Genomic DNA, 27,873 nt, shown 5'->3' with positions numbered 1-27,873 from the left:
AGGCCAGAAGTCTGGGCTCAAGGGGTCAGCGGGTCGATTTGTTCCAGGGGCTTCGAGCAAGGACCGGTGAGGAAGGGCCGTCTTCTCCTGCGGCTCCTCACATCGCCTGCGCTCTGTGTGTCAGCCTCTCTGTCCAAATGTCCCATTTTGTAATGATACCCGTCATCTTGGATTAGAGTCACCCGAATGACCTCCTCTTAACTGGATGACCTCTGGAAGGACCATGTCTCCAAATAAGGTCACATTCTGTGGCTCTGTGGGTTAGGACTCCAACAAATGACTTTGGAAGGGAGGACACAGTCTGTCCCGTAACAGGGGGATGGTGATCGCTGCCTTCGGTACCCAGAGTCAGGCCTTACGCAGGACGGATGTGAGCTCTTGGTGGTCTGAACCTCCAGGAGGCTGACCCTGGGGACAACTGGACTCCCTGCCACTCCCTGTGGAATCCCTTGAGCCCCTGGCTGCTGGAATACAGTCCCCTTGCCTGGCTCTAGCTCTCCCCTCACAGGAACATGACCAATTGGAGGGGGCCTTCTTCCTCTTCATGCCGTGGATACCCCAGTGTTCGGTCAGTGGGCCAGCCCTCGGCAACCCCACAGCCAGCTTCCCGGGACTCTCAGCAGGGTGGCAGCTGCCGGCTTCTCCACCACCACCAAGGCCGGCTGCCGCTAAGCCACGGCCCCTCTGAGCAGGGAGCTGTTCGGAGGGATTTCCTCCTGCCTCTGTAAGGACCCCATTCTGAAACCAGCTCTGGGCCAGGCACCCTGGCTGCAGGCTCCACTGTGAGAGACCATCTTCACTAGTACATGCCCGGGGCTCTGGAGTGGGATGCAGTGGTCGTTCCTTCGCCTCTCACCCCCAACCTGGTGATGGACTTGCAGCCAACCTGGGGTAGGAGCTGATGTGAGCTTCTCACATCTCCAAACCCATCCAAACCTTCAGTCCCAGCAGCTCCTCGCTGGTCCTCAAACTCACATGTCCCGAGAGCTGAGGCTGTGCCTGGCATGTGAATAGCAGCACTTCTGACAAAGCTGTCACATAGGAGGTGCTCACTTAAACATGGGAAAGGGAAGGCCTGGGTGGGAAGTGATCGGTGCAGAGGGGAGGCCCTGCTTCTCCTTCAGATGCCTCTGCAGCAGCTTCCAAACCTTGGCTTCTCTGGGCCAGCAGCGGCCTTATGAATTCTTCTTAGATTTAAATCCAGTCGGTTTGCTGGGGTGGCGCCCGCCACGTCTCCCTCTCCCCCATCTCCTGGAGCCCCTCCCGAGTTCCTGGGCTGAGCGCACAGGCTTCCCACGTGAGGCCCAGCCTGCCTACGAATGGCCACTCTCTGCTCCAGGATGCTGCCAGTGGTTTGCACAGGACCCAGACTCACCACCCAGCCCCCAGAATTAACCACAATGAGTGAGCACCCGGCCGACTGCCCCCAGGTATCCTCTCTGGTGTTTGTGACCCTGGCTCCGGCAGGGCCCCGAGGGTTCCCTTGTTTCAGAGGCCCCCCCACCAGCTGGGGCTGGGTCAGCAGCAGGACCACTGGACCCCAGAGGGACGCAGAGCAGCAGCAGACACCTAGCAACAGCCACAAGAGCTCAGGAAGCGTTCCCTCTGTGCTGGGCGCTGTGCTGACTTCTGCACACACGTGGCCTCGCTTGGACGCTCCCACCCCACCAAGTCAGCTGTGGGGCTCCCTGTCTTGCAAATGGGGAAAATGAGGCCCAGATTGGTCAAGTAACTTGTACAAGGTTATGGTCATCAGTGGCTGAGCCGGGCATGGACCACCCACTGACTGAGTCTGGAGCAGCGGTTCTCAGCCCTGGGCAGTTTCACCCTCCAGGGACAAAGGACAGTGTCTGCAGGCACTCAGGTGTGTCACACTACAGGGGGCGATGGGAGGAGCTACTGGGTGGAGACCAGGGGGGTTCCTAACACCGTCCAATCATGATACAACCTCCGCAGAAGAAGTCTCTGTCCCAAAATGTCCATGGTGCAGAGAGAGCCTCAGACACCTTATTCTCAAGTCCAGCTCAGAGATGTCACACCATGGAGCCTGCAGAGACCCCAGCCGGGACAGTGGGTTCCGGGCCTGGGGAAAGACAGGACCCCAGAAGACCGGGAGCAATGGGCAGCATACCAAGGTCCCGTTGTCCCAGCCCTGGGCCGAGACAGGCTGGATTGCAGTAGTCAAGGCAAGATCCCAGACCTGAGAGCAAGGACCTGGGGTCAGGGCCGCGAGAGATTGCCCAGAGTGGAGACTCCTTATGTAGGGGTGTTGGGGCACCAGCCGGCCTTTGTTACTAAGGCTTGTGCGGACCAGGGGTGGTGCACCTAGCACGTCCAGGCCCCGAGAACACCCCTTCCCCTGTCTCCCAACCCCAGCTGCTCCATGGTGCGTGTTCACGGGGTTGCTCGTCTATCACTGCGCTCTTCGGGCCCAAGAGTAAAGTGCGGTCTGCTCACTTATAGGGTCTTCTGTGTGGGGACATGGCTGAGTCCAGCTTTGTGAAATCCTTGATCTTTGACACCCTGGCAGGCCATTGCCTCTCCTTCCCAAAACCCTGGGGTCCTCTGGGCACAGATGGAGCCTCTTGCCTTCTGCTCACATCATTTCTCCTACCTTCCCTAGGCCAGGTTGATTTCTTCAGACTTTTGGCTGCCAAGTGGCACCAGGGAGGCAGGGCTAGGTGGCCCCGGGGCCGCCCCAGAGCACCACCTGCCTGTGGCTGAGTAACACGTTTCCAAAGGAAGCACCCAGTGCGGTGGTCAGGTGGGGGGACGGAGCGGCATGTGGCCCTGGTGGCCCACCTGTGTTTCCCACCCAGGAGTCCCACGGACATGCATCTGCACCCATGAGGCCAGGAAAACCCACCAAACTGCCCACTGCTCCACCCACAGGAGCAAGGGGTTTAGTCCGAGTTGAATTAAGATTCTTTTTTTCCTGGCTAAAGAGTCATCCTAACATGGGACCTAAAGGCACCTCATCAAACACATTGCGACTCGTTTTAGACCCCTTCAGGGTGAATTTTATAGAGTTTGTGTTCCCGGCGATTGAAACAATCTGCTGGAGAACTTTGGGGGTGAGTTTTGAAAGATAATTAAGGGCAATTCAGCTTCAGTGCGCGGGGCTCTGGGGATCTTGATTTTTCTCCTTTAAAAGGCAGGTGTTAGGGGAAGGTGGAGGGGCCCGTGTGTGGGAGGGAGAAGAAGACAGAGAAATAGACAGACAGACAGAGGCTGTTCCCAGCTGGCAGGCATCCCACAAGGAGACGCCAGGGAGGTACAATAGCTTAGGAGGCAGGAAGGAACCCAGGAACCTTGAGGCTGGCAGACCGATGCCCTGTTCCGGCCCCAACCTGTAATAGCACCTTGACTTTCAGCAAGATTCATGGCTTCTTCGAGCCTCTTTTCTTCATCTCCAGAATCGGAATCCTACCCGCCCCCCACCTAGTGGGGTCTCTGGTCACTGTGCGCAAAAAGTACTTGGCCAGCAGTAAAGCCCTCGTCGAACCTAAGATGTTACCGCGAGGCGCCCTACCATAACGTGAGCACAGAGTGCAGCACCAGCCAGCATTTGGAAGTGCGCTAGAAATCCTGAGTTGACTTGGCGTGGGCGCTCTTTACCCCTGAGGGATCACAGTCCGGACCATGTGCCAGCTCCTCGGGATTTACTCGTGAACAAGACAGAAAGGTCCCGGCCTTTTTGGAGCATAGCTTCCAAGGGGGCAGGGGAGGAGGAGTGTCACATTGCCATAGGAAGAAAGTCAATGATATAGAATGGGGGAAAGGTGTGCAGCTCCGTGGGGAGATGAGGAGGGGAGGGAAGGCTGCGGTTTGTACTAGTGTGGCCACATTGTGCCCATTAAGAAGAGGACATTTGAACGAAGACCTGAGGGAGAGGAGTCAGCCATGCAGAAGAGCCTTCCTGGCAGAAGGAACTAAGCCCCAGGGCTGCCAAGCACCTGCCGTGAATGAAGAACCACAAGGTGGCTGCAGGGGAAAGTGAAGGGGAGATTAGGAGGTGAGGGCAGAGAGAGACCCGGGTGTTGGGACTGGCTCCTGGGCCTGCAGGACCCCGGCCCCTACCCAAAATGAGGGGCCTTGGGAGCATTTTGAGCAGAGGAGTGATGTGCTCCGATTCCTCTTTTTTTTTTTTTTTTTTTTTATTCCTCTTCTAAAGGACCACTCTGGTTGCCATGTTGAGAACAGACTATAGAAGCAGGTTGGAAGCAAGCCAGCCCCTATTCACAGGCTGGACCAGGTGGTAGCAGGGAGAGGTGCGGGCGAGCTGGATTCTCGATCCAGAGCCAGTGGGACTTGCCTTCAGATTGGATGGGGGATGGGGAGGGGAGAGGAAGACGGGGTCCCAGGGAAACTCTAAGGTTGTGGGCCCGAGCGATTGGAAGGAAGATGAGGACAGTGAGCAGAGAGCAGGAGCCTCGTTGTGGGGACACGAAGGCGGAGCCATCTGGGAGAGGCCCAGGTGGAGACGTTAAGTAGACAGTTGCATATCCAAGCCTATGGGGTCGGGAGAGGGGACTACATGGGAGGCAGACTTAGGTGGTTGTCAACATACGGGTGGCCTTTAAAGCTATGACGTTGGATGAGGTCACCCAGGAAGTGATTGTGGGGAAGTGCCAAGGACCCAGGCCTGAGCCCTGAAGCACTCACACACCGAGAGGGAAGGTGAGCTGGAAACCCAGGCAGGGGAGTGCCCTACAGCCAGGGCAAGAGAGCATTTCCGAGAGGAGAGAGTGGCCCGCTGTGTGGAGTGAGCTCATCAGTGGCCCCAACAGGACCGTTTCCAGTGGAACCGAGTAGGACCTGTGCTGGGAAGAACTGGGATTAGGGATAAGCAAAGATAGTGAATGGAGACCACGCTCGAGAGAAGTTTTGTTGCAGCTGGGCAGTGGCTGATGGGATAAGCAGGCGGAGGAGTAGAAGGACTTTGCCTGCTGCCTGTCAGGCAGCTTCCAGTAATGAGGGGAAAGCTGACCCGCTGGATGGGGTGGAAGAGAATCGCTGATGTCCAGGAGGCAGGACGGGTGGCTCCGGACCAGAGCACAAGTCACTCCCATAGAAACGAGAGACAGCTACTGGGAGTGGGGAGGTTGTGGGAGTCGCTGGAAGTTTCTTCCACTTTCTCAGTACATCAAGAAGCAAGGGCATCTGCCGGGAGTGAGGAGGAGAGGCAGCCATGGAGGTCAGAGTAAGGAATGAGGAAGACCCGTGTCGGAGTGGGATTGGGAATGAAGCAAACGGACTGGGGACAGGCTGAGATGGCCAGGCTATGTGAGGCCACTGAAGTCTGTGCTCCTGAAGTGACAGTGAGGCCAGGCCAGGGCGGGAATGTGTGTCACTCCAGCCACCATCAGGTGCTGGACATGGGAGGAGTTGGTGAGGCTGGATTTAACTCTTCAGTACAAAAGCCATGAATATATACAAGGAAGGTCAGCGGGGTATGTTTTATGTTTTATTCCCCCGTGACTTCAAAGAGAGTCTATATATACAGGTGTCATTGCAAGGAGGGATGCAGGGCAGAGAAGTGGACCAGAGGTCCCGGTAGCATCACAGGCACTGGGGTCCAGGACACTAGAGAGAGTGGTCAGAGAGTGGGCGACCTGAGCCTGGCATCGGGGTGGGGCGGCAGAGGCTGGAATGACAAGGCTCAGGAGCTGGCCCTGGTACTAGGGGCTGGAGCTCCCTGGAAGAGAGGTGGCAAGGAGCCCAGGCCAGAGGACCTGAAAAGCAGCAGGAAGAGGACAGGGACAGTCACACTGGTGGGTGGGACAGTGAGCCGAGAGCTGGAACCCTCAGGAAGTGAAGGCTCCGTGTGTTGGGGTAGGATGCAAAGCTGGGGGTGGGGGGCCTGTAAGCAGCTGCCATGGGACGGGGGGGGGGTCCTACCCCACCTCCAGGTCAGTGGGGGGAGGCACCTGGGAAAAACATCCTGGGGGGAGGAACCCAGCTTCTGTTGCAGGAAAGCAAAGGGATGTCCACTGAAGTGGCTGAGTGGATGTATTACTTATGACCGCAGGGTGGAAGGGCTCAGGCTGGCGGGAGAGGGAGGCAGGAGCCGGGTGCATAGAGCCTGACGAAGTCAAACGTGCAGAGTTGAGGGGAGCCTGGGGCTTTCTGTGGCGCAGGGAGGCAGGGTAGCCAAGGCAGATGTGTGTGCGGAGAGGTGGTGTGTCGGGCTCCTTGGGAGGAAGTGCATTTCAGACCCTGTGAGCGGGGCCCGCCCGTGACTCAGACGGAGCCGCAGACACCGGAGGGCCAGGTCCCTGGGCTGCCGTCGTGGGTGTTCTATCTGTACCTTCCACTGCCCACTGCCAGTTGGGTTACTTTCCCCAAAAATGTCTTCAAGGGAATCCACATAAACTCTCTTCTGTGTCCGGTTTTCTTCACTCGGGTGACACCCAGACCTCAGAGTGTAGTGAGTGGTTGGCAGAAATCCCTCCGACCACTTGGTCAGAGCAGTAGCCGAGGCCTCAGCAGCTTTCCAAGGTGAGGGGCCGGGGCATTCGAAACCATGACATTGTCCTGACACTGGTCATGAAGTGTGTGCAGCCGAGGGTCTTCCCAGCCTGGGGAGCATGGGGACCCAGGGTCTGTGCTCCAGGCCTGGTGAGGGGGCACAGCGCTCTGTCTTTCCCCTGACAAGCCAGCCGAGGCCCTGTGGCCTTCTCGGAGGTCGGGAGTAAGGCAGCAGCATCTGGCCCCACAGACGAGAACAAGGGCCCAGGGAGAGTGGGGAGCCCGCCCAGAACCACGCAGTCAGCCTCGGGCAGAGCTGGGTGTCCACAGGGAGTCACCACGCTGTCTCCCGAATCTGGTCCCCGCTCTCCACGTCGCGAAGAGTGTGAGGACTGGACCAGAGTCTGCCCATAGCCCTGAAGGTGGGGCAGGATGTCCCAGAGTCTCCAGCATCTGGGCGATGGCAGGAGCAGGGCTGTGGTCAGCAGGGGTAGCCCCAGCCAGAGACAGAGGGTTCAGTGGGGGATGGGTGCATTTCCCCAAGCTCTGTGGATGGAGGTAGGCTCCTGGACTCGGGGCGGAGGGGACAAAGGGGTCACTTCTGCTTGGCGTCTTAACAGCCTGCAAGTCCTGAGGCCTTGGGTTCCTCTTCTTGTGCCCTTGCATTTGTCCTGAATCTAGCTGGTCCAGAGTGGGAGTTCGGGAACCAAGATGGTTCTATGGGTCGTCCCAGAGCCACACTGCTTTCCAACCCCTGGGCTGCAGGAGGCGGCGGCACCATTAGAGGGCTGCTCAGGGTCCAGCACCAGCACCACAGGGTGACCGGTGACCCACACCAGCCTTGCTGAAACAGGGACCAGGCCAGCGTGGCTCCTTTTTGCACAGAGCCACAAGCTGTTGGGCAGGAGCTGTTACAAGAGGCCACCTCATGGATGGTAGCCATGGTGGGGAGTGAGAGAAAGCTGGTTGAGAATCTCCAACGAGCCTTCCCTTCCCTCCGGGCCGTGCAGGCTCCTCTCCTCCCATAACCAGCAGCTCCAGCATCCTGGTGTCCACACTGCCTGTGTGGGAGGGGCAGGGAGGGGGTCTTGGAGCCCCCGCAGGCTGAGGAAACCCACGCAGGCAAAGAGAGAAAGGACATACTCCTTAGACCTTTACCCTGTACTTGCCTACCCCGTGCAGACCCCAGGACCCCAGGACCCCAAGGCTAGGCCCCGCCCCGCCCCGAGGGTGACAGGGTGGTGGTGACAGCCCCACCTGAGGTGTGTGTGTTGGGGGGGGACCCTGCGGCATCACTGTGGGTGAGCGGCACCCGCCGACTTGGCGTGGTCCTGCTTCTCCGTGTCTGTCTCCCTCCCCTTCCCATCTGTCTGCCTTGGTTCCACATGTCTGTCTTACGGAATCCTTGCATTTCAGGGCAGGGAGGCCCTTCTTTTATTCCCGAGGAAGCTGAGGGACCGTGACTTGCCCAAGGTCACACAACGATTTTGCAGTCCCGCTTTGTCTTTGGTTTTTGTTTTCACTTCTGTCTATCGTATTTGTCTCCCGTGTGTTTGCAAACCTGACCCTGAAAGGCGAAGTCTCACCGAGAGACAGACACCCGCCTTGATTCCAGGTCCTGGGCACAGAGCGGTTCTTGCTCGAAGAGAGAGGTTCCCAGCGCTGCTGTGGGCTGGCCTGGAAGGGGGTCGGAGGTGGAGGTGGTGCAGACAGTGCCCCCCTGCCCATGCTCTGGCCTGCCCAGGCCCTGTCTGCCGGCTGGAGGAAGCCCCTTACTAGAGGTGGGGGTTAAAATGCTCGCTCCCCTCCACTCACCTCTGGGGGGGCTGGGCCTGGCCCTATGGTCTATCCAGGGTTAAGCCCCGAAGGCAGGCTGGGGCAGAGCTGCCTCCCGGGCCCCCAGGCTCGCCCTAGGGTTTAGTGAGCAGAGGGAAAGTGGGCGTTGTGGCGGCTGGGTTTAGGGATGGTCCAGGACGCTGAAATCAGGGGGTCTTCAGCCTGAGAGCTCCCGGTGGTCCTGCTGCATTCTCTCTCTCTCTCTCTCTCTCTCTCTCTCTCTCTCTCTCACACACACACACACACACACACACACAGTCCCCCGATCTGCGAGGGCAATTCCATTCTGCTCAGGAAGCTTTACTGCTGGGATAGAGGGAAAAGGAGGCAGCAGAAAGAGTTCCCTCCCTGCAGCCCGCTTTCCTTTGTTCCTCCCCTGCCTCCCTGCCTCCTCCTCCCCAGCTTCCCTCCTTTCCTCCTGGCCTCCTTCTTACATTCTCCCCCGTCCTCCCCCCTCCTTCTCCTCCCCCTGAGCGGGGGTCCCGTAATGGGACCTCCACAGAAGACGAGAGGTTGGGACTCGGGGCGTGGGCGCTAGTCCAGGTGACCATCTTCCCGCAGGGAAGGAGTTAAGTCTCCTCGCTGCATCCCTCCGCCCTCCTCGGCTCCCCCCACCGCCCCAGTCCTGCAGCTAGGCCCTGGGCTGACCTTCACCGGCAGGGAGGCCGCAGTGCGCATGCCCGGCCCGGCTCCGGCTGGGCTCCCGCCACTAGCCCTGCCCGGGCCCGAGAGGGCGAGGGGCATAGCCGCAGGCCGGGACGTTCCCCCATCGCTTGGCGAGGTGGGGGGTGCCGACGAGCTGTCCCGCCGGCCGCGGCGCATCCCTCCCTGCGCGGGGAGCGGCGCTTTGCCATTTGGTGCCGGTGGTGCTTCGGCGACGAGGGAAGGAGAGATGGGGGGACGGCAGGGGGGACTCCGGCTCCGGGCCGCCCGGACACGCGCACGTCCCAGCCAGAGTGCGGCCTGGACTGGATGACCTGGGCGCAGGGGACTAGGAAGAAGCCCCTTGCCAGCTGGAGTCGGGTGTTTTGCGTGTCCACCTTCCCACCCGGCCAGAGAAAGTGGCGGGGGACTGCTGAGCGCCCTTTGCGGGGCTGAGCGGTTGGGGATCCTGGCCTTTGTGACGTGGACGTTCTGTCGGGACACCACACTGGCGCCTCTGCTTTCTGGCCTGCAGGCTGCCTTGTGTCTGCCCCTCTAGGGTCGCCCTTTATTAAGGAGGGCGTGCTGCAAACGTGTCTGCGGGCAGCGGTGGGCTTTGTGAATCAGGCCTTCTGAGCCCAATGTGGCGATGTGGCGTTGGTAGAGGTGTGCCCGCAAGCACAGATCCTTGTTGCTCCCGTCCCCTGGTATTTGCATTACTGTGTGTGCCAGTGTAGGAGGCGGGCATGTGTGCATTCTATATAGCGGAAGGGTATCTCCCAGGGGCTGGCTGCAGGGGAAGGCCCTGGTCCTGGGTTGGCCCAGGAGGAAGTTGTCTATGAACGTGACTGATACCGCCTCCTGGGTTCCACCATCGCCCTTGGTCTAACCCCCTCCTGCACCTCTACCACACAGACCAAGCCCTTCAGGAATACTGGGCAGCCCCCCCCCCAGACTTCCCAGGAGCTTAAACTGGGGTGCCCATCCACCTCCTCTTTCCAAAAGGCATCTCCAAGAATTGAGAACTGCTTTACACAAAGCCTAGAGGGTTGTACCTGGGCCCAGTCCCCCAGAACCTCCGCTAAGGCCTGCAGTTTCACATGTCCATGCTAGAAGCACCCTCAGAAAGTGGGGGTGCCCATGGTGACTCACACCTTCAGGTAGGTGGCCGAGGATGAGTACCCTCCACTGGCCACCGAGCTGCAAGTGTTAGCAGCCGTGTGGCCATGTGGGTGCTTGTGCCCAGGTATGGGGGGGAACGGTGGGGCTTAAAGCCAGTCCCTGACCCCAGGGGGCCACCCCCTATTTGGGAAACCAAACCTAACACACGTGAGGCACAGGGAAGATGGCAGTGACATTGCCATCTGTGTGTGTGAGTGGGACCAGGGAAGGCTTCTTGGGGGAGGTGGGGCCCGAGGTGGGCTTTGAAGGGTGAGTATGGTCTGAACAGGCAGACAGGAGGTAGAGGGCATTCCAGAATATCGCGCGAGCAGAGGCTCAGAAATGGGAATGATGAGGGGTTTTGAAGGTTAGTGAACAGGCCGGAGAGGTTTGCTCCCCCCCCCCCCCCCGGGTTGCTGGTGGCCAGCTTCACGGCCCGTTCCACCCACCCACCCCCAGGGTCCAGGCTTTGTGGATATGGGTCTGAGGTGAAACCTGGGTGGAGATGTGGTAGGAAGGGAGTCACACGTCCTCTCTGGCCTTTCAGGGGACTGGCGGCAGGTGGCCAAATGGCCCAGGAGCCACAAGGGCCCGAGGGAAACCACGGTGCAGTCAGTGTAGACCCCCCTCAAGGAATATGGCCACGGTGCTTTGTCCTGACCTCTGAAGGCGTTCTGCAGGGCCGGAGGGCCAGCCCTTCCCCCAGCCCCAGTGCCATGCTGGACCTGGAGGGCCTAACCTCAAATAAGTTTTCCACCAAGTCGCCCTCCCCCACCTGGATTCTGACAGTGCAGCCCCACGAGGCCCATGAACTTGACCCACTGTGGTCCCAAAACCCACTGGGGCTCTTCCTCCAGAAGGAGGAGAAAGGGGTGTGGTCTTTGGGGACAGGGGCGGTGCCAGGGCTCCCGGCCTGTGGATCTCAGGACTTGCCCCTCCCATTTCCTGTCCCTCCTTAGCCCAAGGGACTGCCAGCCCCCTCCACACCAGCCTTCTGGAGCTCCTTCATAACCCTTCCTCTACCTCTCCCGTCTTCGGGGTCTTGAGGTTGGCCCAGCGCATTCAGCAGGTCCTCTCAGTCCCCTACCCTACACCCCATTCCCAAGCCAGCAGGCCCTGCCTGCCTCGCTCTCTCTACCCATCCATCCACAACACCCCCGCCGGCTCCTTGCCTTCCCCCACATTTTTCTCTTCCTGTTCTCATGAGCCCGATCCACCTCCCTCTTTCCAAAATACACCCCCTATTGCCCTGACTTTCACACATAGAGACAAACAAAGACTCACAGACCCAGAAATAGACTCACACGGAGCTGGAGACACAGGCCGGGTCCCGCCACGCACGCACCCCCGCGCGCCCGCGCGCCGCTCCCGTGAAGGGAGGCACACAGAGAAGGCATTTGTCTGTGCACGAACACCCACATCCACGCCCGCCGCCACCGCCGTGCCCACACAAGGGTGCAGACACACTCGCGGGCAGACAAGGGCGCACACATCTGTGGACGGAGGGGACACCGCCTCCCCGGCACACCCACCACTGCCGCCGCGGCCGGGCGCGGGAGGAAGGCCTGGTCCGGGCTCGGGCTCCCCCCGTCCCTCCCGGCGAATGTTTCCCTACTTGGCCAGGTCTCTGGGGAAAGGGCCTCAGAAATGCAGCAGGAGCCGCTCGGGGGAAAGTTGGAACGGACTGTTCCCTGCCTGGCCCTGCCGCCGGATTCCCTAACCGAGAAACTATTTGTGGCGAGAGCCTGGTGGCCGGCGAGCCCCCTGCCACCTCCCTCGCGTCCCCTCCCCGCGCCGCGCCTCCCGCGGCCCTCGGGCGGGCGGCCTCGGCTGCAGTGCCGCTGCCCAGCGCCCCGGAGCCGGGCTCGCCGGCGTGCCCTGCCGCTTATCTGCGCTGTTTGGACAGCGAGGGTTGGAAAGGCAGGCGTTTCTGTCCCCGCCGAGTCAACAGGCAGACCCCGGGCCGCCGGACTATTTCTGTCTTATCAGTGCAGGAATGCGGCAGCCGCGGCGGCGGGCGGCGGCGGCGGGCGGGCGGCGGCGGCGTGGGCCGTGGGCCGTCAGGGCAGCCCTGAAGGGGCCCCCTCCCCACTCCGCTCGAGTAGAAGTGTGAGAGAGCCCAGCAGGACTCAGAGGGGAGAGTTGGAGGAAAAAAAAGGCAGAAAAGGGAAAGAAAGAGGAAGAGAGAAAGAGAGTGAGAGGAGCCGCTGAGCCCACCCCGATGGCCGCGGACGAAGTTGCCGGAGGGGCGCGCAAAGCCACGAAAAGCAAACTTTTTGAGTTTCTGGTCCATGGGGTGGTGAGTGGGGGAAAGTTAGCGGGGGAGGGCGAGCGAGCTGGCTCGGGCTGAATGGAGGGATGATCGGGAGAGGCCGGGAGGGGGCTCCTGCTCTCCCACCGGCTAGTGGGGGCGCCACGGGCTCGCGGCCCAGCCCCGGGACTGCGCTGGCACTCTGGCACCCCAACACGTCGTCAGGCGGCCGGCCGGGGATGGGTGCCCGGCGATGGGTTCTTGTCAGGGGCCGGGGGTGGGACTTGGGGACTGTCCCCCCCGAGTGGGGGGGTCCCCTCAGTACCAGGCGTGTTTTCTTCGGTTCTTTTCCTTGTGGGCCCAGGTGTTACCCCAGCCCTGCGGGTGGGGGTGGGGGACATGGCATGGGCTGGGCTGGCTGTTCACCGGTTGGAAGATTGGTGGAGTGTCTCTCTGATTGTATCTCGGGAGCAAGGAGCAGGTGACCCCTGGAGGCACTGCCAGCAGGAAGCTCTCCCGCTGAACAACCTCTGCATCCTATCGGGAGGGCTCTGGAGCTTTGCTGATGGTCTCTGCCACCAGGCTCTGAGGCCCTCTGCGGGGACAGACCCCAGATGAAGGGGTCCCGGGACCCCATTGGCCTACTCGGCCACCAAAATCTGATGTCCTTGATGCCTCAAAGGTGTGAAGGAAGGGCTGGAGTCAGGGACTCGAGGCCTAGACACCAAAGGGGCAGGGCAGCACTGTCCCACCAGGGGCAGGCACACTGGGGAACTCGAGGGAGCCCAGGGCCACCTGAGGGCATGGGAGCCTCAGGCTGAGGCCACAGGGGCCAGGTCGAGAGGGGTGTAGAGGGCAGTGGCAGTGGGGAGGCAGGAGCTCCAGAACTGGGGGTGTGTGCCGGGCTGGGAGCCGGTATAGAGGAAGCAGTCAGGTTTACTGAGGCCAAATTTGGTGCTGACCCCAAGGAAGGCATGTTCTCAATGAGGGCAGCCAGAGTCCGTAGAATCTTGGCCCTTCACAGGGGTGGCCCTGGTGGCCACCACCGCTCTCTGGGGCCTCTTCAGCAGATGAGCGAGTATCACTGACCTTGATACATGGGAGAGCAGCCGATAGGGAAAATGGGTTTCCTGGGGGTGGGCTGTCCTCAGTGGGAGTCTCTGGGACAGCTTCCCAGGGGTGCTTGTGCTGGTCAGACGAGTGACCAGTCCTAACCTTGCTGCCTGGGACACTCCCTTCTCAAAAGCCCATCCAGGGGGGGAAAAGGCTGCACGTGTGGGTTTGTTTGGCCAACAACTTAGAGCTTCAGTTCTTGAGCAGCCGTGAACCCCAGTGCACCACACCCGGTGCCCCATCTGGTCTGTGCTGCTGGTGCAGGATGGCCGGCCTGGGCTCCGTTCTGGGCCACCACCCTGGAGGTGTGAGTGACAGGGTCAGGTGGGTGGGGGAGGCAGGCACGTGGACAAAGCAGCTTTCCCTGGGAGAGAGATGGACTGAGACAGCTGGCTGGCCAGGGGTAGGGTCAGACAGTGCTGGGCTGGAGGGAGAGCTGGTAGTTAGAAGGGACTCACAAGCGGGGGTGGGGGGGTGGGGTCAGGGCTCCTCCTTATGTCTGGGGGCAGCTGCACTCCCCGGGCTAAAGTAGTAGAATTTCAATGATAACAGAGTGCAGGGTTGGCACCTCTTGCTCCCTAATCTTCTTTCTGTGCTGCTTGTCCCAGTCCCCATCCTGCCCAGCCTCCATCCTCTGTCCTGGAATCTGGACAGGCAGGGGTTTAAAAAGTCTGGGAGATACCTCCCTGGGTGCATTTGCATCTCATCTGCATTCCCTCTGAGCGCCTGGACAGTGTGGAGGGAATATACCTGCCTCCTCTCCTCTCCATGGCGCCCTCTGAACCTGGAGCTGTGACCTCACTGGGGTGGGGTGGGAAGCAGAGGGTGTGATGGGACCACCTCTGGTGATTCAGGCCAACAGGAAGGCAGAGAAGGATGTGAGAGGAAATGTGGCTGCTTTCGAGCTGTGGGAGCCATCCGGGCAGTCCACCTCCAAGGGCTCCCTGCTGCCTGCCCATTCAGAGAGTCCTTAGCCTCTCAGCCTCTCAGGTGGCCTCCAGCCCCACCTCCAGCCCCCACTTTGGGATCAAATTATACCAGAGTGGGCTGAGTTAGCGAAGCACCCTGGGTGTGGAATCTGGGAGTCAGCCCAAGCGGGTAAGGGGTCGGGGCTGAGGGGTCAAAAGCAGGGCCCAGAGACAAGAGTGGGTGGCAGTGGGGGGAGGGATGGCACAGGCAAGGCAGGACCACCCAGGAAGCAGGGAATGAATGGAAAGAGAGGCTCCAGGAGGCCCAGAGGGAGCTAAGACCCCATCCGAGGTGAAGCAGCAGACACCTGAGAGCCCTGGCCATTTAATGCTGCCTTTGCCAGGAGGAGCTGTGACCTTGGCCAGGTCACTTTCTCCTTGAGCCACGGTTGCCTCATCTGTCAAGTGGGGATGGAAGGATCTGCTCAGTCTGTCTTACAGAGGAGCAAGTGGATGTGCACATCTTGGGAAAGGTTGAAAGGCGCCATTAATATTCATTTTCGCGGTACCTTCCGCAAATCCGAGGCTGGTAATGCCCCGTGCAGTTGCCTGGCTTCAGTTAGCTTCCTGCAGCGAGACGCAAAGCCCCCTCCGCCAAAGCGGCGCGGTTCCGGCGCCCCTGCCCCTCCCACCCTCGCTCACGCCGGCTGCATCAGGGTCAACGGCCGGGGGGTTTGGGGTGGGGGAGACGCGGCTCACCGCGCCTGGAGCCGGGCCCGGGTCTGACCCACGGGCGCCCATTTCTGCTTCGCTCCCGCCCCCCACCCCCACCCCAGCGCCCCGGGATGCCGTCTGGAGCCCGGATGCCCCACCAGGGGGCGCCTATGGGCCCCCCGGGCTCCCCGTACATGGGCAGCCCCGCCGTGCGACCCGGCCTGGCCCCCGCGGGCATGGAGCCCGCCCGCAAGAGAGCAGCGCCCCCGCCCGGCCAGAGCCAGGCCCAGAGCCAGGGCCAGCCGGTACCCACCGCCCCCGCGCGGAGCCGCAGGTGAGTGGGGCCCAGCGCGGAGGGGGCGGGCCGCAGGGACGGGGTGGGCGAGGAGCGGGAGTGGCAGGGGCGGGGAGGAATGATCAGCGGGGAGCCCGGCGTCCTGGGAGGGATGCCCTCTGGAGAGGTGGACTGAGGGGGCACTGCTCTGGTTCCTTTGTGTGCCCACCGTAGCCAGGCTGCGGCCGTCGCGCCCTTCTCCATGTCACCTGCTCCATTCCTCTTTCCACCCCTTGTTCCCAGGTTCTGGGTGATGCTTCAGTCTTTGGGATTGGGGAGGTGGGGGCAGGCAGAGGGACTGAGAGCAGAGAGCTTTGGGACCGTGTTTCTCAAAGTGTGGTTGTCCGGTGCACCTTCCCCACAATTCCCTGGCTTGGCTGTTTAAAAGCTCCACTCCAGATCTTGGAAATCTGTGTGCCTGGCCGGGGTGGGGTGGGGAGGTGGAGCTTGGGGATTGCCCTGTGGGTACGGGTAGGGGGCGGGTTCTGCCCAGCGGTGCTCCCAGGTGATTCTTAGGGACGCAAAGGTTGAAGGGCTGTCATAATCTGCCCCCTGGACCAGGTGTGCCCCCCAGGCATTGGAGGCCAGTCCGTCTCCTTGTTGGAGCCAGCTGGTGGCACCCCCAGAGCGCCTGCTGTGCCTGCCGAGATGCCCCCTTGGGTTTCACTATTTAGCCCTCACACATGCTTCTCTGTGCTCACCAGATGGAGTCCTGTAAAACGTATACTATGGATTTTACCTCGTTATTAAATATTTTTTACGCATCAAGGAAAATTCTCTGTTTATAGGAATCCTATGGTGAATTCCTTTCGCAGTGCACAAGTCCCTGATTTATTCTGTATAAATGGAGAGTTTTGCATCGATAATTCATTCAAAACAAAATCGGACTTTTAATGAAAGGCTCTTGCCTACCCTTGGATTTTTGGACAGGGAGGGGCAGTGGTTGAGAACACCACACGGGGGCAGCGTAGAGCCATCCTTTGGGCTGGGTTCTCATCTCAACTGGCCAAGAATTTTCTGGGGTGTTTTGGGAGTCAGGTGCAGCTAGTGGGTGAAGAAGAATCCGATTCCAGCCCAAAGTCACATCCCGCAGGAAAATGTCCCCCACACCCCCCACTCCACACTCTCTCTGGATCCCTATGGGTGTGTCCCTGACTCCAAGGGCTGGAGCACCCTTTGCCTGTCAGTGGCTCCTTCCAAGCCTTGAGTGGCAGGGGTGCAGCCCTCACCAGCTTCATGCCATCCCCTCCTGCTCCAGGGGTTGAGGTCAGGGGATCAGCTCCCCTCCCTTGGACCGTGCACCCCAGCTTAGCAGCCCAGGCGAGTCCTCAGGAGCCACCCTCCCTGTCCTCTGTCCTCCCTTCTTCCCCAGCTTCTCCCAAACACTTCTGCAGCTCCTTCACAGCAGCCCCTCCTGAGTCTCCATTTGTCTGGCTCTGAGGATGAGGTGGGGCAGGAGCGAACTCCCAGACCCGAGAAAGGACAGTTTCCTCTGCTCCCCAAGAGAGGACAGAGCCCCAGTGCCACACACGACCATGGTCATAGCCCCTTGGGCGGGCAGAGGAGCGGGCTGTGGGAACCCCAGCCGGGCGGGCGGAGACGTCGGGATAATTTAGCAGGTGGCCTCGTTACTCCCAGATCTGTCGCCATGGTAACCTGGTTTTTTCTTTAAAAAATGTACAGTGCCAAGAGGAGGAAGATGGCTGACAAAATCCTCCCTCAAAGGGTGAGTGCCTTTCACAGCTGCCCCCCGCTCACCCCCACCTCTTGCTGTCCCGCCTCCTCTCCCTGCACCCCTCCCACCTCATTTGTCTCCCCTCCCCCTTAAGGAGCAGAACCTCAGCGGTCACAGTCACTTTTACTTTTTATTTAAAAAGCTAATTAAGAAGTGAGGTTCCCCAGGCCAGAAGGAGGGGGTGGGGCAGAGGGAAGGAACAGAACCATAAAGGGTAGGCAGCATCCTGGGCCTGGGGTGCAGTGGACTGAATTCCAGTGGCCCCAAGACCAGCGGAGCTGGGTAGGGGGTAGGAGCATGGTTTTGACATTGGCTGGAGTGGCTGGGTGAGGTGCCAGGGTAGAGGCAAGCAACCACATCCCCTAAGTTTCTGAGGGACCCCAAGGCCCTAGCTACCTTGCAGATGCCCAAAGGAAGCCCAGAGTCTGTGCGACAAAAGAAAGGAGGTGAAGCCGTAGAGTCTTCTGGGCTCCACAGTGGCTCCAGCCTCTCCTAGTGATGAAATGCATGGGTCTTCCTAGACTAGGGAGAAGCAGTTTTTATCCCCAAGCACGAGGCCACTGCTGCTGGATGGGGTATCTCAGGAGAGGTCTCACAGTCACTCTCAAAGTCCCAGAACTGGCCGGCTCCCCTCCACTCTGTGCACCCTGGCATCACGTGACATCGCACATTCCACCTAGAAGATCTGCTGAGCCCCTGGCCCCTGCCTTGCTCCTCCTCTTCCAGATCCGGGAGCTGGTCCCCGAGTCCCAGGCTTACATGGACCTCCTGGCATTCGAGAGGAAACTGGACCAAACCATCATGCGGAAGCGGGTGGACATCCAGGAGGCTCTGAAGAGGCCAATGAAGGTGCCTCCGTTGTGGGGCGGGAAGAGGGCTCTTCGTCCTGTTCCCTGAATGGAGAAATGGGGTTGCCCGGGGGGTGGGCACCCAGTATTCACTCTGTGGGACACTCTTTATTTCCTCAGCAAAAGCGGAAGCTGCGTCTTTATATCTCCAATACTTTTAACCCTGCGAAGCCCGATGCTGAGGATTCTGACGGCAGCATCGCCTCCTGGGAGCTGCGGGTGGAAGGGAAGCTCCTGGATGACGTACGTCCTGGCCCAGGTCTCTCCAAGTGTCCTGGGGTGGGCACAGGGCTGGGCTGAGGACCAAATGAGATGTTTGCACTGAGGGTCAGGGAGTCAGCCCTAGCCAGGGGGTGGGGTCCTTGAGAGACAGCTGGGGTGCAGAGGCCTGCTTCTAACCTTGCCGCCCTGTCCAACCAGCCCCACCCCCTCCCAATTCATTCCGCCCCCGTGGTCCCTGTTCTGCCTCCACGGTCCCTGTTCCTCTCCCACAGCCCAGCAAGCAGAAGCGAAAGTTCTCTTCCTTCTTCAAGAGTTTGGTCATCGAGCTGGACAAAGACCTTTATGGCCCTGACAACCACCTCGTCGAGGTAAGACCCAGACCCGGCTTGCCCTGGGCCCAAGTCCCGAGGTCCTGTCAGCTGCACAGGTTGGCATCAGGGACTGCCCTAGAGCCCCAGGCCCTAGCAGCGCAGACCAGCCTGGGTCGTGACCCAGCTCTCTGTGGACAGTGGCACCGGACACCTACCACCCAGGAGACGGACGGGTTCCAGGTGAAGAGGCCGGGGGACCTGAGTGTGCGTTGCACGCTGCTCCTCATGCTGGACTACCAGGTCCGTGCCAGCCCCCAGCCCAGACAGCACGAGGCCCTCGGCGCCCCTGCACCCTTTCTCTTAGGCCGGGTGGGCTGAGGCCGCCCAGGTACACATCCCGAGAGGCCCCGTCCTCCTCTCTGCCCCCCTTCTCCAGAAGCACATTTTCAAGGAGCCCAATCACTGCGTCTCTCCCACCCCCACCCCGGTCCCAAGCTGCCTGAGCTCTTTCCACTCCCTGATTTCCATGGGCACCTTTCCCCAGCCTCCCCAGTTCAAACTGGACCCCCGCCTGGCCCGGCTGCTGGGGCTGCACACGCAGAGCCGCTCGGCCATCGTCCAGGCCCTGTGGCAGTACGTGAAGACCAACAGGCTGCAGGACTCACATGACAAGGAGTACATCAACGGGGACAAGTATTTCCAGCAGGTACCCTGAGCGCCGGGACATGGGGAGCAGGCCGCGTTGACAGCAGGGAAGTGTCTTCCCTAGGGAAGCTCCACCCCTGTCTTCTAGATTCCCAGGCATTAGAAACCATAGTCACGGTCTCGGAGCCCGAGACCAGGGTCCTGGTCTGGGCTGCGTTTCAGCCGCCCCAGGCCAGGAAGGTCGGGAACGCTCCAAAGCTTGTGGGACTGTAAGATTCTTGCCACTTGGAGTTGGACCCCTGGGTTCTAGTCCTGGTCCTGACTCCGGGCGAGTTACCAGGCCATTGTGGGCCTTGTTCCTTATCCGTCCCATCTAAGCCGCTGGGCAGTTAGGAAAATCCAATTGCCCTGAAAGGGACTTGACGAAAATTCTACTGAAGTAGAGATTATTCATACATTTTAAATAAATACAGCAGATAAGCCTGAGGACTGTAAAGAACAGGTGATGTTTATTGAGCCCGGAGCACGTGCTGTGTCCCAAGCACTTGGTGTTGCGATGCACTGAATGCCCACTGCCACCCTGGCAGTGGGCACTGTCCTTATCCCCATGCAAGAGAGGAAGACACTGAGGTCTGGGTCAGCAAGTAACTTGCTCAGGCTGCACAGTACGGGGTGGGGGCAGGATCTGCACCTCACCACTCACCACACTTCCCGAGGCCTTTCCAGAATAGAAGGGTCTAGAACTGTAGCTCTGCTCTTCTCAAGCACCAAGGAGTGACCTCTTTCCCCCACTTCAGATTTTTGACTGTCCCCGGCTGAAGTTCTCCGAGATCCCCCAGCGCCTCACAGCTCTGCTGTTGCCCCCTGACCCCATCGTCATCAACCATGTCATCAGGTGAGTCCCCTGGCTTGCCTCTCCGATCGGGGGAATCGTTAGCCCTGCCCTCCCTGTCCCTCCCTTCCCCTGCACCCCCCCCCCGCCCCACCATGTCTGCCCCCAGGGCCCTTGGCCTCTGTGGGGGCGGGCGGACGCCAAGGGCTGGACTTCCTGGCAGCGTGGACCCGTCAGACCAGAAGAAGACGGCGTGCTATGACATTGACGTGGAGGTGGAGGAGCCACTGAAGGGCCAGATGAGCAGCTTCCTCCTGTCCACGGCCAACCAGCAGGAGATCAGCGCTCTGGACAGTAAGGTGGGGCCGGGGCCCAGAGCTGCAGGGGGCGGGGGGTTAACCCAGAAGTGACAGAGCACAGACAGAACGGACACAGGCACGGGCCTACGGAGAGATGAGGGGCGTGTGCACCCCCTTCCCTGGGTCCGTTCTTTAAAGGCACGGCAGCAGACCTTCCCCCACTGGCCTCCCACCTCCTTCCCATCGTCTGCCAGTCACCCCGGCCAGGTGAAAGCGCCTGTCTTTCTACCTGTAGATCCATGAGACGATTGAGTCCATAAACCAGCTCAAGATCCAGAGGGACTTCATGCTAAGCTTCTCCAGAGACCCCAAAGGCTACATCCAAGACCTGCTCTGCTCCCAGAGCCGGGACCTCAAGGTGAAGGGGACTTGGGGAGCGCTGGATGGGAGACAAGCATATGGGGAGGACAGCAAAGGTCGCACGCGGGGGCATGAGGGGTCCGGGCCCAGGGCTGACCCCTCTGCTCCCTCCCAGGTGATGACAGATGTCGCAGGCAACCCTGAGGAGGAGCGCCGGGCTGAGTTCTACCACCAGCCTTGGTCCCAGGAAGCCGTCAGCCGCTACTTCTACTGCAAGGTGTCGAGGGGCCCGAGCACCCCAGGTCCCCCTCCTCACTTGGAGAAACCTCCCTTCTCAGTCTTGTTGGGCGCCCATGCTACTCCACTGTGCCCCTCACCTCGTGGGAGCCCTCCCTGCTCCCCTTTTGGGGTGGGCGGGCTGGCAGGTGGCTGGTGGGGGGTCGTCCCGTCACTCACCAGCAGCACCATGACCCTGCTCCCGCTCTGGTTTCTCTAAAGATCCAGCAGCGCAGGCAGGAGCTGGAGCAGTCGCTGGTGGTGCGCAACACCTAGGAGCGCCGCGAGGGGGCGCCGCGGGCCAGGGCCGCCCCGTCCCCCGGGGCTCTGCCATCACCCCTCTGCTGCCCGCCTGCCTTCCGGTGAGGCGGGGAACTGGATTAAAAGTCGTTCATCTGACAGCAGCTGTGTGGTCATTGGCAACTGGGAGAGAGGAGGAAAGGGGAGGCGGTGGGTGCACAACCTCCCCAGCCCCTCCCTCAGATTCCACTCCTGACTCCGTTCCCCCTTGACCTGAAAACACTTTGGCAGAAGACACTTTTAATCACATTTTCTTATTAAAAAAAATACAGCCACAAGCTCTCCATCTGTCCGTCCGTCTCGCCTTGCCCTCCCGGGGCTGAGGCGGCAGGGGGAGCCAGGCCCAGGCGCTAGGTGCTGTTGCCCTGCTCCTGCTCGAACAGCGCCATGGCGAGCTGCGCGCGGCCCGCCAGCCCCTCCAGGTTGCTCAGGCGGCAGCGGTGGAAGAGCTCCTCGCTGAGCCGCGGGCTGCAGTCCCGCAGCGAGAACTTCTGCACCAGCGCTGGCTCCACGGCCCGGAAGAGGTGGAGCCCTGAGAACCGGAGGAACACATCCATCACCTCCAGCCCCTCCAGGGCTTCCTCCTCTTCCTGGCCTGCCAGTTCGGCAGCCAGCCGCGCGCGGGCCGCCAGGTAGTCGGCGTTGTAGAAGCAGCCCTCGGCGGAAGCCTGGCGGTCAAACCGGCCTCCTCCGGGAGCCCCCCGGGCAGGGTCAGCCCCGGGAGGGGATGGGGGGTCGGGGCCAGACCCCGGGGGTCCTGGGGGGGCCCTCTGCGGGGCCAGGGCGGGGTGGAACTCCTGGAAGTGAACGGGGAAGAAGGCCTGCCAGCCGGAGATGGCATTCATGCGGCAGCGGTTGAGCACTTCTGCCCCGGGCCGGGTCCACACGGTGGTGAGGAAGAAAAGCGTGTCCACCGGGTGCTTCTTCGACACCACGTCCATGAGCCGCACCTGGGAAGGGGCGTCTGCCCGCACTGCGAGCCAGGCCAGCCTGGCCCCGGGGTACCGTCGCTCCAACTCCGCCGCTGCGGACTTCACCCCGAGAAACGGGTCCAGGGCCCCTCGGCCGCCTTCCCGCGGCCCGTAGACCAGCAACAGGGTGAGCAACGCGTGCTCGCGCGGTTCCAGGACGCCGGCTGCGAAAGCCTCGAGAAACGCAGGGGCTGCAGCAGCGTCGGCCACCAGAAGGGGCAGCACCAGCTGCACGCGGGTGGCCTCGGTGACATAGGGCATCGGCAGGATTTCCACCCGGCTCAGCGGCCGCAGCAGGCTGACCCTGCGGGCCAGCGCGCGCCGGTGCCCGCGCTGCGTCACGGCCTCCAGCAGCAGGTCCAGGGTGTACTCCATGCCCCGCGCGGGGTCGAAGCGCCGGTAGCCGTTGAGCAGCCGCTGCTTCTGGAAGCGCAGGCGAGGCTGGTAGCGTCGATTAAGCTGCTCCAGAGCCGTCTCCACGGCGTCGCCCACATCCGCCCGGCTGGCCCCTTGCAGTGGGCACTTGGGCGCCCCGTCCGCGCAGGAGAAGATGTGCTGCTCTGTAAAGTAGTCCCAGCTGAGCACCTCAAACCGAGAGCGCGGGGTGAATGGGGCCGGCAGCCCCACGGGCCAGCTCAGCCCTGCCTCCCCCTCGGGGGTCAGCGCGGTCAGGTTCCGGATCTGAGCCTGGTTGGGGGGGGGGGGGGACACACAGTTAGTCCCCAGGTAGGCAGCCAGGACTCGGCCTGTCCTGGGCTCCCAGCTGTGTCCTGACACTTAGTGGGGTGCTCCTTGGCTAATCACGCTCTTCCCTGTACCATATGTTCTTCATTGGTAAATGCGGGAGAGATAGGGAGCGCAGACCTGCGCACAAGTGCAGTGAGGAGAGGGTGGGGCAGGGGCGGGAGAGCTTAGGCAGACAGACTTCAGAGCATCCTTGGATCCAAGAAGCTCCACAGCCCCCCCCCCCATACCCAGGGTGCCCTCATCCTCCTGAGAGCTGGACCTTTGTGTTCACCTGTACCTCTCCTCTGACAACCCCACCATCGACCAGGATATTCTTCTACCCTCGAGTTTTTTCGGGACAGTGCTAGAAGTTTGGGGACTTTTGGGCTGTTGCAATTTCCCTGGAGCGGCGCTGTCGGAGAGGAGCTAAAAACTATTATTCTGGGCACTGTACAGACTCCCAAGCTTCAGAGTTCACCTGCAACCCCTTCTGACTGCAGCCCAGGCTTCCCAGGAGCTCATAGGATGCCCGACCTGGGCCCAGGAGCCCCTTCTCTCCAGAGTCAGCCTCTTTCCGCCCCACCAGCCTCCCCTCCCAGGCGCCCACTGGCTGCGCCTGCGCCCTCCTGCGCCCTCCAGTGGGCGGCCTGGGCTCACCTGCAGTTGCTCTATCTCACTGTACACGCGCTCCAGCTCCAGCGCGCTGAAGCGCTTGTGCAGCCGGTACATGAGGGTCCCCTCGGAGACAGGGTGCACCGCGAAGGCACTCAGGAAAGCCGAGCTCCCCTCCTTCTCGGGGTCTCTGTTTTTGGCCAGTTCAAAGGAGCGGTACTGCTGCCCCTAGAGGGACCAATCAGCATAATCAGGGCCACGCACGGAGGGCAGCCTGTCCCAGCCACACCGACCGAACCAGCGTTCCCCGCACCGCTGCCGCCGCAACCGAAGGACAGAGGGAGCGGGAGCCCCGTCCAGTGTCCCCTGAACCCTGGCCTTACCCTCACCACCACGTTTTGGAAGAAAGAATGTTCGGTAGGCAACTAAGGTGCTCTCTTCCCCAGAAAACCCCACCGTTTGTCCAGAAAACCAAAGCTACGAGCCACCAAGTGCTCCTAAGAAGCTCTTTCCTCTTTTTCCAGTCCCTCTCGAGGCAGCTCTGCAGGAGAGTGGCCATCTCCAGGTTGTTCAAACTGTGCGTGTGGCAGAGAAGGGGGCAGAGGCTGGAGGCAGATGTGGGAAGGACTGATAAATAGAAGACACCTTTCCGGCCATGCTCACAGGCTCACCAACAACATGCTACTTTTGACCGCCCCCCGGGGTCAAAGACTGTCTGCGGTGAGCAGCAGCAGCAGCCCGAGGGGCGCTCAGCATCTGTGAAGGACCGAGCGGCGGCCCCAGGTGCTGCCAGGAAGGAGCCAGCATGGCCCAGCCTGCAGAACAACCCCTCAGGCACTACTGAGTTGTCAGGGACAAGGGCTGATTTGAAAGGGCTGTCACCTGGTGCTGCGAGACACAGCCGATACCCAGCGAGTCGATGAGGCAGCGGCCAAGCCACTCATCAGGACGGGCACTGAGAATGTCCCCCCGGCAGCCGTCCAGATGCGGCCGCAGTCGAAGCAGGAGGCTCCGTGACAACAGGTAGCCAAAGCCGCCGTGGCAGTAGCGGGCCTGCTCGCCGGCGCCAATGAACTCCTCCTCCCGGCCCAGGTACAGGTCTTGGTTGATGCTGAGGTGGCCGGCCAGGGCTGCCAGGCGGGGGGCCTGCACGTAGGTGTCATCCTGCATGATGAAGAACCAGTCGTAGTCGGCCCCGAAGTGTGTGTGAAGATAGCGCAGGGTCTCAGACATGAGCCAGGCTGGTCGCTCGTCCCCGTGAGATACCACCTGCATCCCTGCTGGAGCCCGGGCCGCTCGCTGCCCGGTGAAGTAGAGTAACCGAGGGAAGTGGTGGGCCACCGTGCGGTTCACGGCCACGGCCAAAGTGGAGAGCGTGGCCCGGGAAGTCAGGACAGCCACCAGCAACCGCTCCCGAGAGCCCAGCTCTGTCTGGATGTACCGGGTCCTGTGGAGAGACCAACCCGTCAGGGGTCAACTCCCTCATTTCTAGGAACCCAGCTTGTCCGGCATCCCCCAGGACTGAGTGAGTTGGAGGGGAGCAAAGAGAAGCAAGAGACCTCCTCATCAATATCAATTAGCACCTGGGGGGGGGAGCATGCTCTGAATAGCAGACACCAGCATCGATTTGGTGAGAGGCCCGCTAACCATGGATTACATGACGTCAATGCAATCCCTACCATGTCTAAGACGTCCAACACTAGTGTAACACCAATGGGTGAGACTGAGGAGGAGGGAAAAAAATAGGCACAAACCGTGATGGTACAAATAACTGCAAAGAGCCTGACACGGAATTTCAGTGAAGGCAGCAGCCAGGACTTGGAGCAGCCCTACCCTGGGGGTGGGGGGCACGCAGCTCTCACCTGAGCACCTTCTTGTAAGGCTTGTTGGGGTCCCTGTAGTAGGGGACAATGCGGGGTTTGAAGTCTTCATCACTCTGATCCAGCCGAGTTCTGGAGTCAGGGCTCTGCGGCCCTCCGGGTTCCCCCACGGCCTCTACACAGGGGTCTTCTCCCTCCCCTTGAATCCAGGAAACCCGCAAGAGGCTCAGACTGCACCCCAGGGACAGCCCCAGGATGAGGGGCAGCGCTGGGCGCAGCAGGGCCAATAGGGAGCTCAGGCGCATGGTGGTATGCCGTGTGCTTGCCCCAGAGGGCGCGGCCTCGAGGACTGATCAGTGGGCTGATGGGCGCCAGGCCAGGAGCCGGCCTGCAGTTTTAAGCAGGAAACCTGGGGCCAGTGAGGTTGGCCACAGAGCAAGGCGTGTTTGCTTCCAGGCCCAGCATCCCCAGGAAGCTGGCCTGGCCGGTCTTCACAATCCTGCCTACCTGATCTTCTGTCGTCAAAGTGCCAGATCTAACCCTCAGTCCAAATGGTAATATTAGAATCAATTTCACCCATTAACAGGGTATGGTCTGTCTTCCCGTGGAAAGAGGAGGAAACAAAGTTCAATCCTGTGAAGCCTGACCCACAAAGGAGGACTACACGCTTCTGCAGACTAAGTCAAGCGCCAGCAACAAGTATGAAGGGGGGGAAAGCACGCGCCTCGTCAGAACTGGGGCCCCTGCTAGAGGGGCCTCCTCAGCAGGCCTTTCCCAAAGAACGCCAGGCTGGGGGCACATCTCTTACTCAATTCCCTGAAGGGGTGCTGGTTCAGGGCTGCTTTCTACTCTGCTCCCCAGTGTTAAGGAAACACAGGGCTGGAGGGACCCCTCTTCCCACTCAGGAGTGGGAAGGAGCTACTGGCAGGGCCCGCAGAAGTTCTGGCCACCAAAGGAGGTGGGCAGATAGGGGCGCTGGCCCTGAGAGCGGCTCAGAGGTGCAGGGTGGCTGATGGAGCCTTCCAGCAGGACATGCTTCTCCCAATCCCAGATGCTGAGAGCCCGGGGCTGCCCACCTCCCTCTTACAGGGGACAGGAGGCAAATGACAGTAACTCCGGCTGTGGAAGAGCCATTCGGTGTCTGGCTTTACCAGGGCCCCAGGTACCCCAACCAAACCAAACCGAGTCGACGAGAAGCAGCAGAAGGCAGGGCAGGGATCTCGGAAAGGCACACCGAGCCTCAGCTGGCTGAGGCCGTGGTCGTCCCAGGCCCGGAGCCCTTGCTCTATTTCTCAGCGATCACAGACCACTTCCAGTCCTGGAAAGAAGGCTCAAAGCGACTTTTAGCCGGTAGTCCCAAAACAAAAATAAAACCGGCTGCGTCACGGAGCATCCGAGGGGTTGGGGACTCAGCTCCGCTGGTTCGGGCGCTAGGACTGGGAGGGGAGGGCCAAGGCCCCCAGCCCAAGCCCTTCCGCCGGGGCAACAGCCCTGCCTGCGCCTGCGGGCTAGTGGCCACAAGGGACACCCCGAAGCGCGCGTGGGGGAGGCCCCTGCAGCTGGGCCAGGGGCGGACGGACAAAGTATGTGATCGCCGCGACCAGCGCCGTCCCGGGGAGCAGGGGGCGAGGGCGCGGGGGTGGGACCTGCTCCTGTCGTGGGGAGCGGCGCCCCTGTCGTCCTTGCAGGGGGAGGGGCGGGGAAAGAGGAACAGACCCCAGTGCCCAGCCGAGGCGCCGGTTCCGCCGCTGCAGCCGCTGCCACCTCACAGCCCCGCCCCCACCTTCCTCTTCCGCCCGCTGTCAGTCCCCGTCTCTATGGTGACCGCATCCGGCCGCTCGCTCCGTGGTGCGCGCTCTATGGTCTCCCCGCCCCTTCGCTGCAGCAATTGCCAGCAGTGGGGTGACGCTCTGCGCCGGGCTGTCCCCGCCTCCCCGAGAGCGAGCGCGCCTTCCCCAGATGTTAGGCCCAGTGGACCCTAAGGTGCCCCAAGTCTTCCACCTTAACTTTCAACTGACCTGGCGCGTGGGAGGGGGGAACCTTCCGCCTCCATAGTCACGCTTCGGCCTTCTGGACTTCTTGGAGAACCCCATCTTCCACTCAGTTATTTCACAACTGTTTGTTTGCCTACTAAGTTCCAGGCCAGCGTGACAGGTCCTGACCAAGTAAGCCCCACTGGACCAGGTGGGCGTGGTCCCTGCCCTCTGGGAGCTGAGAGTTGAAACGGCCACTGACTAGCGCAATACGAACTTGGGTGGGAACCCCAGACGGTCCTAAGTGCCAGTGCAGAAACGTGGAGTCCAGGGGGAAGAATTAGGCTGGGAAGTTGGGAATGCAGACGTCCAAAGCTTCAGTGCGTTACCCAAACAAGAAGTGAGTTTTCCAGGTAAAAAGCAGAGCACAGGAGGCTCGGAAAGAGGATTGGCTTAGAGAAGAACTGAAGTCCAGGGCGGCTAAAGCCTGGTGGGAGAGGGAAACAGCCCAGA

The 27,873-nt window shown here is 61.0% G+C and overlaps 2 protein-coding genes across 4 annotated transcripts in view; one reads left to right on the top strand and one right to left on the bottom strand.

The window, feature by feature from the left end:
• SMARCD3 (SWI/SNF related, matrix associated, actin dependent regulator of chromatin, subfamily d, member 3) overlaps positions 1 to 21,359 on the top strand; it is a 31,029-nt gene extending 9,670 nt beyond the window's left edge. Inside the window, exons 1-13 of one of the 3 annotated variants that reach the window (XM_053671873.1) lie at positions 8,969 to 9,088; positions 15,219 to 15,430; positions 17,114 to 17,156; positions 17,892 to 18,014; positions 18,134 to 18,256; positions 18,508 to 18,603; positions 18,745 to 18,846; positions 19,091 to 19,252; positions 19,989 to 20,086; positions 20,247 to 20,382; positions 20,618 to 20,740; positions 20,858 to 20,959; positions 21,181 to 21,359. In XM_053671873.1, coding sequence (XP_053527848.1) covers positions 8,984 to 9,088; positions 15,219 to 15,430; positions 17,114 to 17,156; positions 17,892 to 18,014; positions 18,134 to 18,256; positions 18,508 to 18,603; positions 18,745 to 18,846; positions 19,091 to 19,252; positions 19,989 to 20,086; positions 20,247 to 20,382; positions 20,618 to 20,740; positions 20,858 to 20,959; positions 21,181 to 21,234 — 1,479 coding nt within the window. In that variant the 5' untranslated portion in view covers positions 8,969 to 8,983 and the 3' untranslated portion in view covers positions 21,235 to 21,359. Of the gene's footprint in view, positions 1 to 8,968; positions 9,089 to 11,929; positions 12,410 to 15,218; positions 15,431 to 17,113; positions 17,157 to 17,891; positions 18,015 to 18,133; positions 18,257 to 18,507; positions 18,604 to 18,744; positions 18,847 to 19,090; positions 19,253 to 19,988; positions 20,087 to 20,246; positions 20,383 to 20,617; positions 20,741 to 20,857; positions 20,960 to 21,180 lie in introns of those variants that run through there. The other 2 variants (XM_037131925.2, XM_037131926.2) reach the window with 2 other exon arrangements.
• An 89-nt stretch (positions 21,360 to 21,448) lies between these two features.
• On the bottom strand, positions 21,449 to 27,173 carry CHPF2 (chondroitin polymerizing factor 2). Its single transcript, XM_037131924.2, has 4 exons — positions 25,430 to 27,173; positions 24,450 to 25,014; positions 23,613 to 23,795; positions 21,449 to 22,916 (listed from the first exon to the last, which is right to left on the bottom strand). Exons 1-4 carry the CDS (start codon positions 25,690 to 25,692, stop codon positions 21,609 to 21,611), a joined length of 2,319 nt encoding a protein of 772 aa, XP_036987819.2. The 5' UTR covers positions 25,693 to 27,173; the 3' UTR covers positions 21,449 to 21,608.
• Between the last annotated feature and the right edge of the window lie 700 nt (positions 27,174 to 27,873).

This window comes from Artibeus jamaicensis, unplaced genomic scaffold, assembly GCF_021234435.1.
Source record: "Artibeus jamaicensis isolate MK-2021 breed Jamaican fruit bat unplaced genomic scaffold, CSHL_Jam_final contig_718, whole genome shotgun sequence".
Lineage (NCBI taxonomy): Eukaryota > Metazoa > Chordata > Mammalia > Chiroptera > Phyllostomidae > Artibeus > Artibeus jamaicensis.
This window is presented reverse-complemented; position numbering and strand designations above follow the sequence as displayed.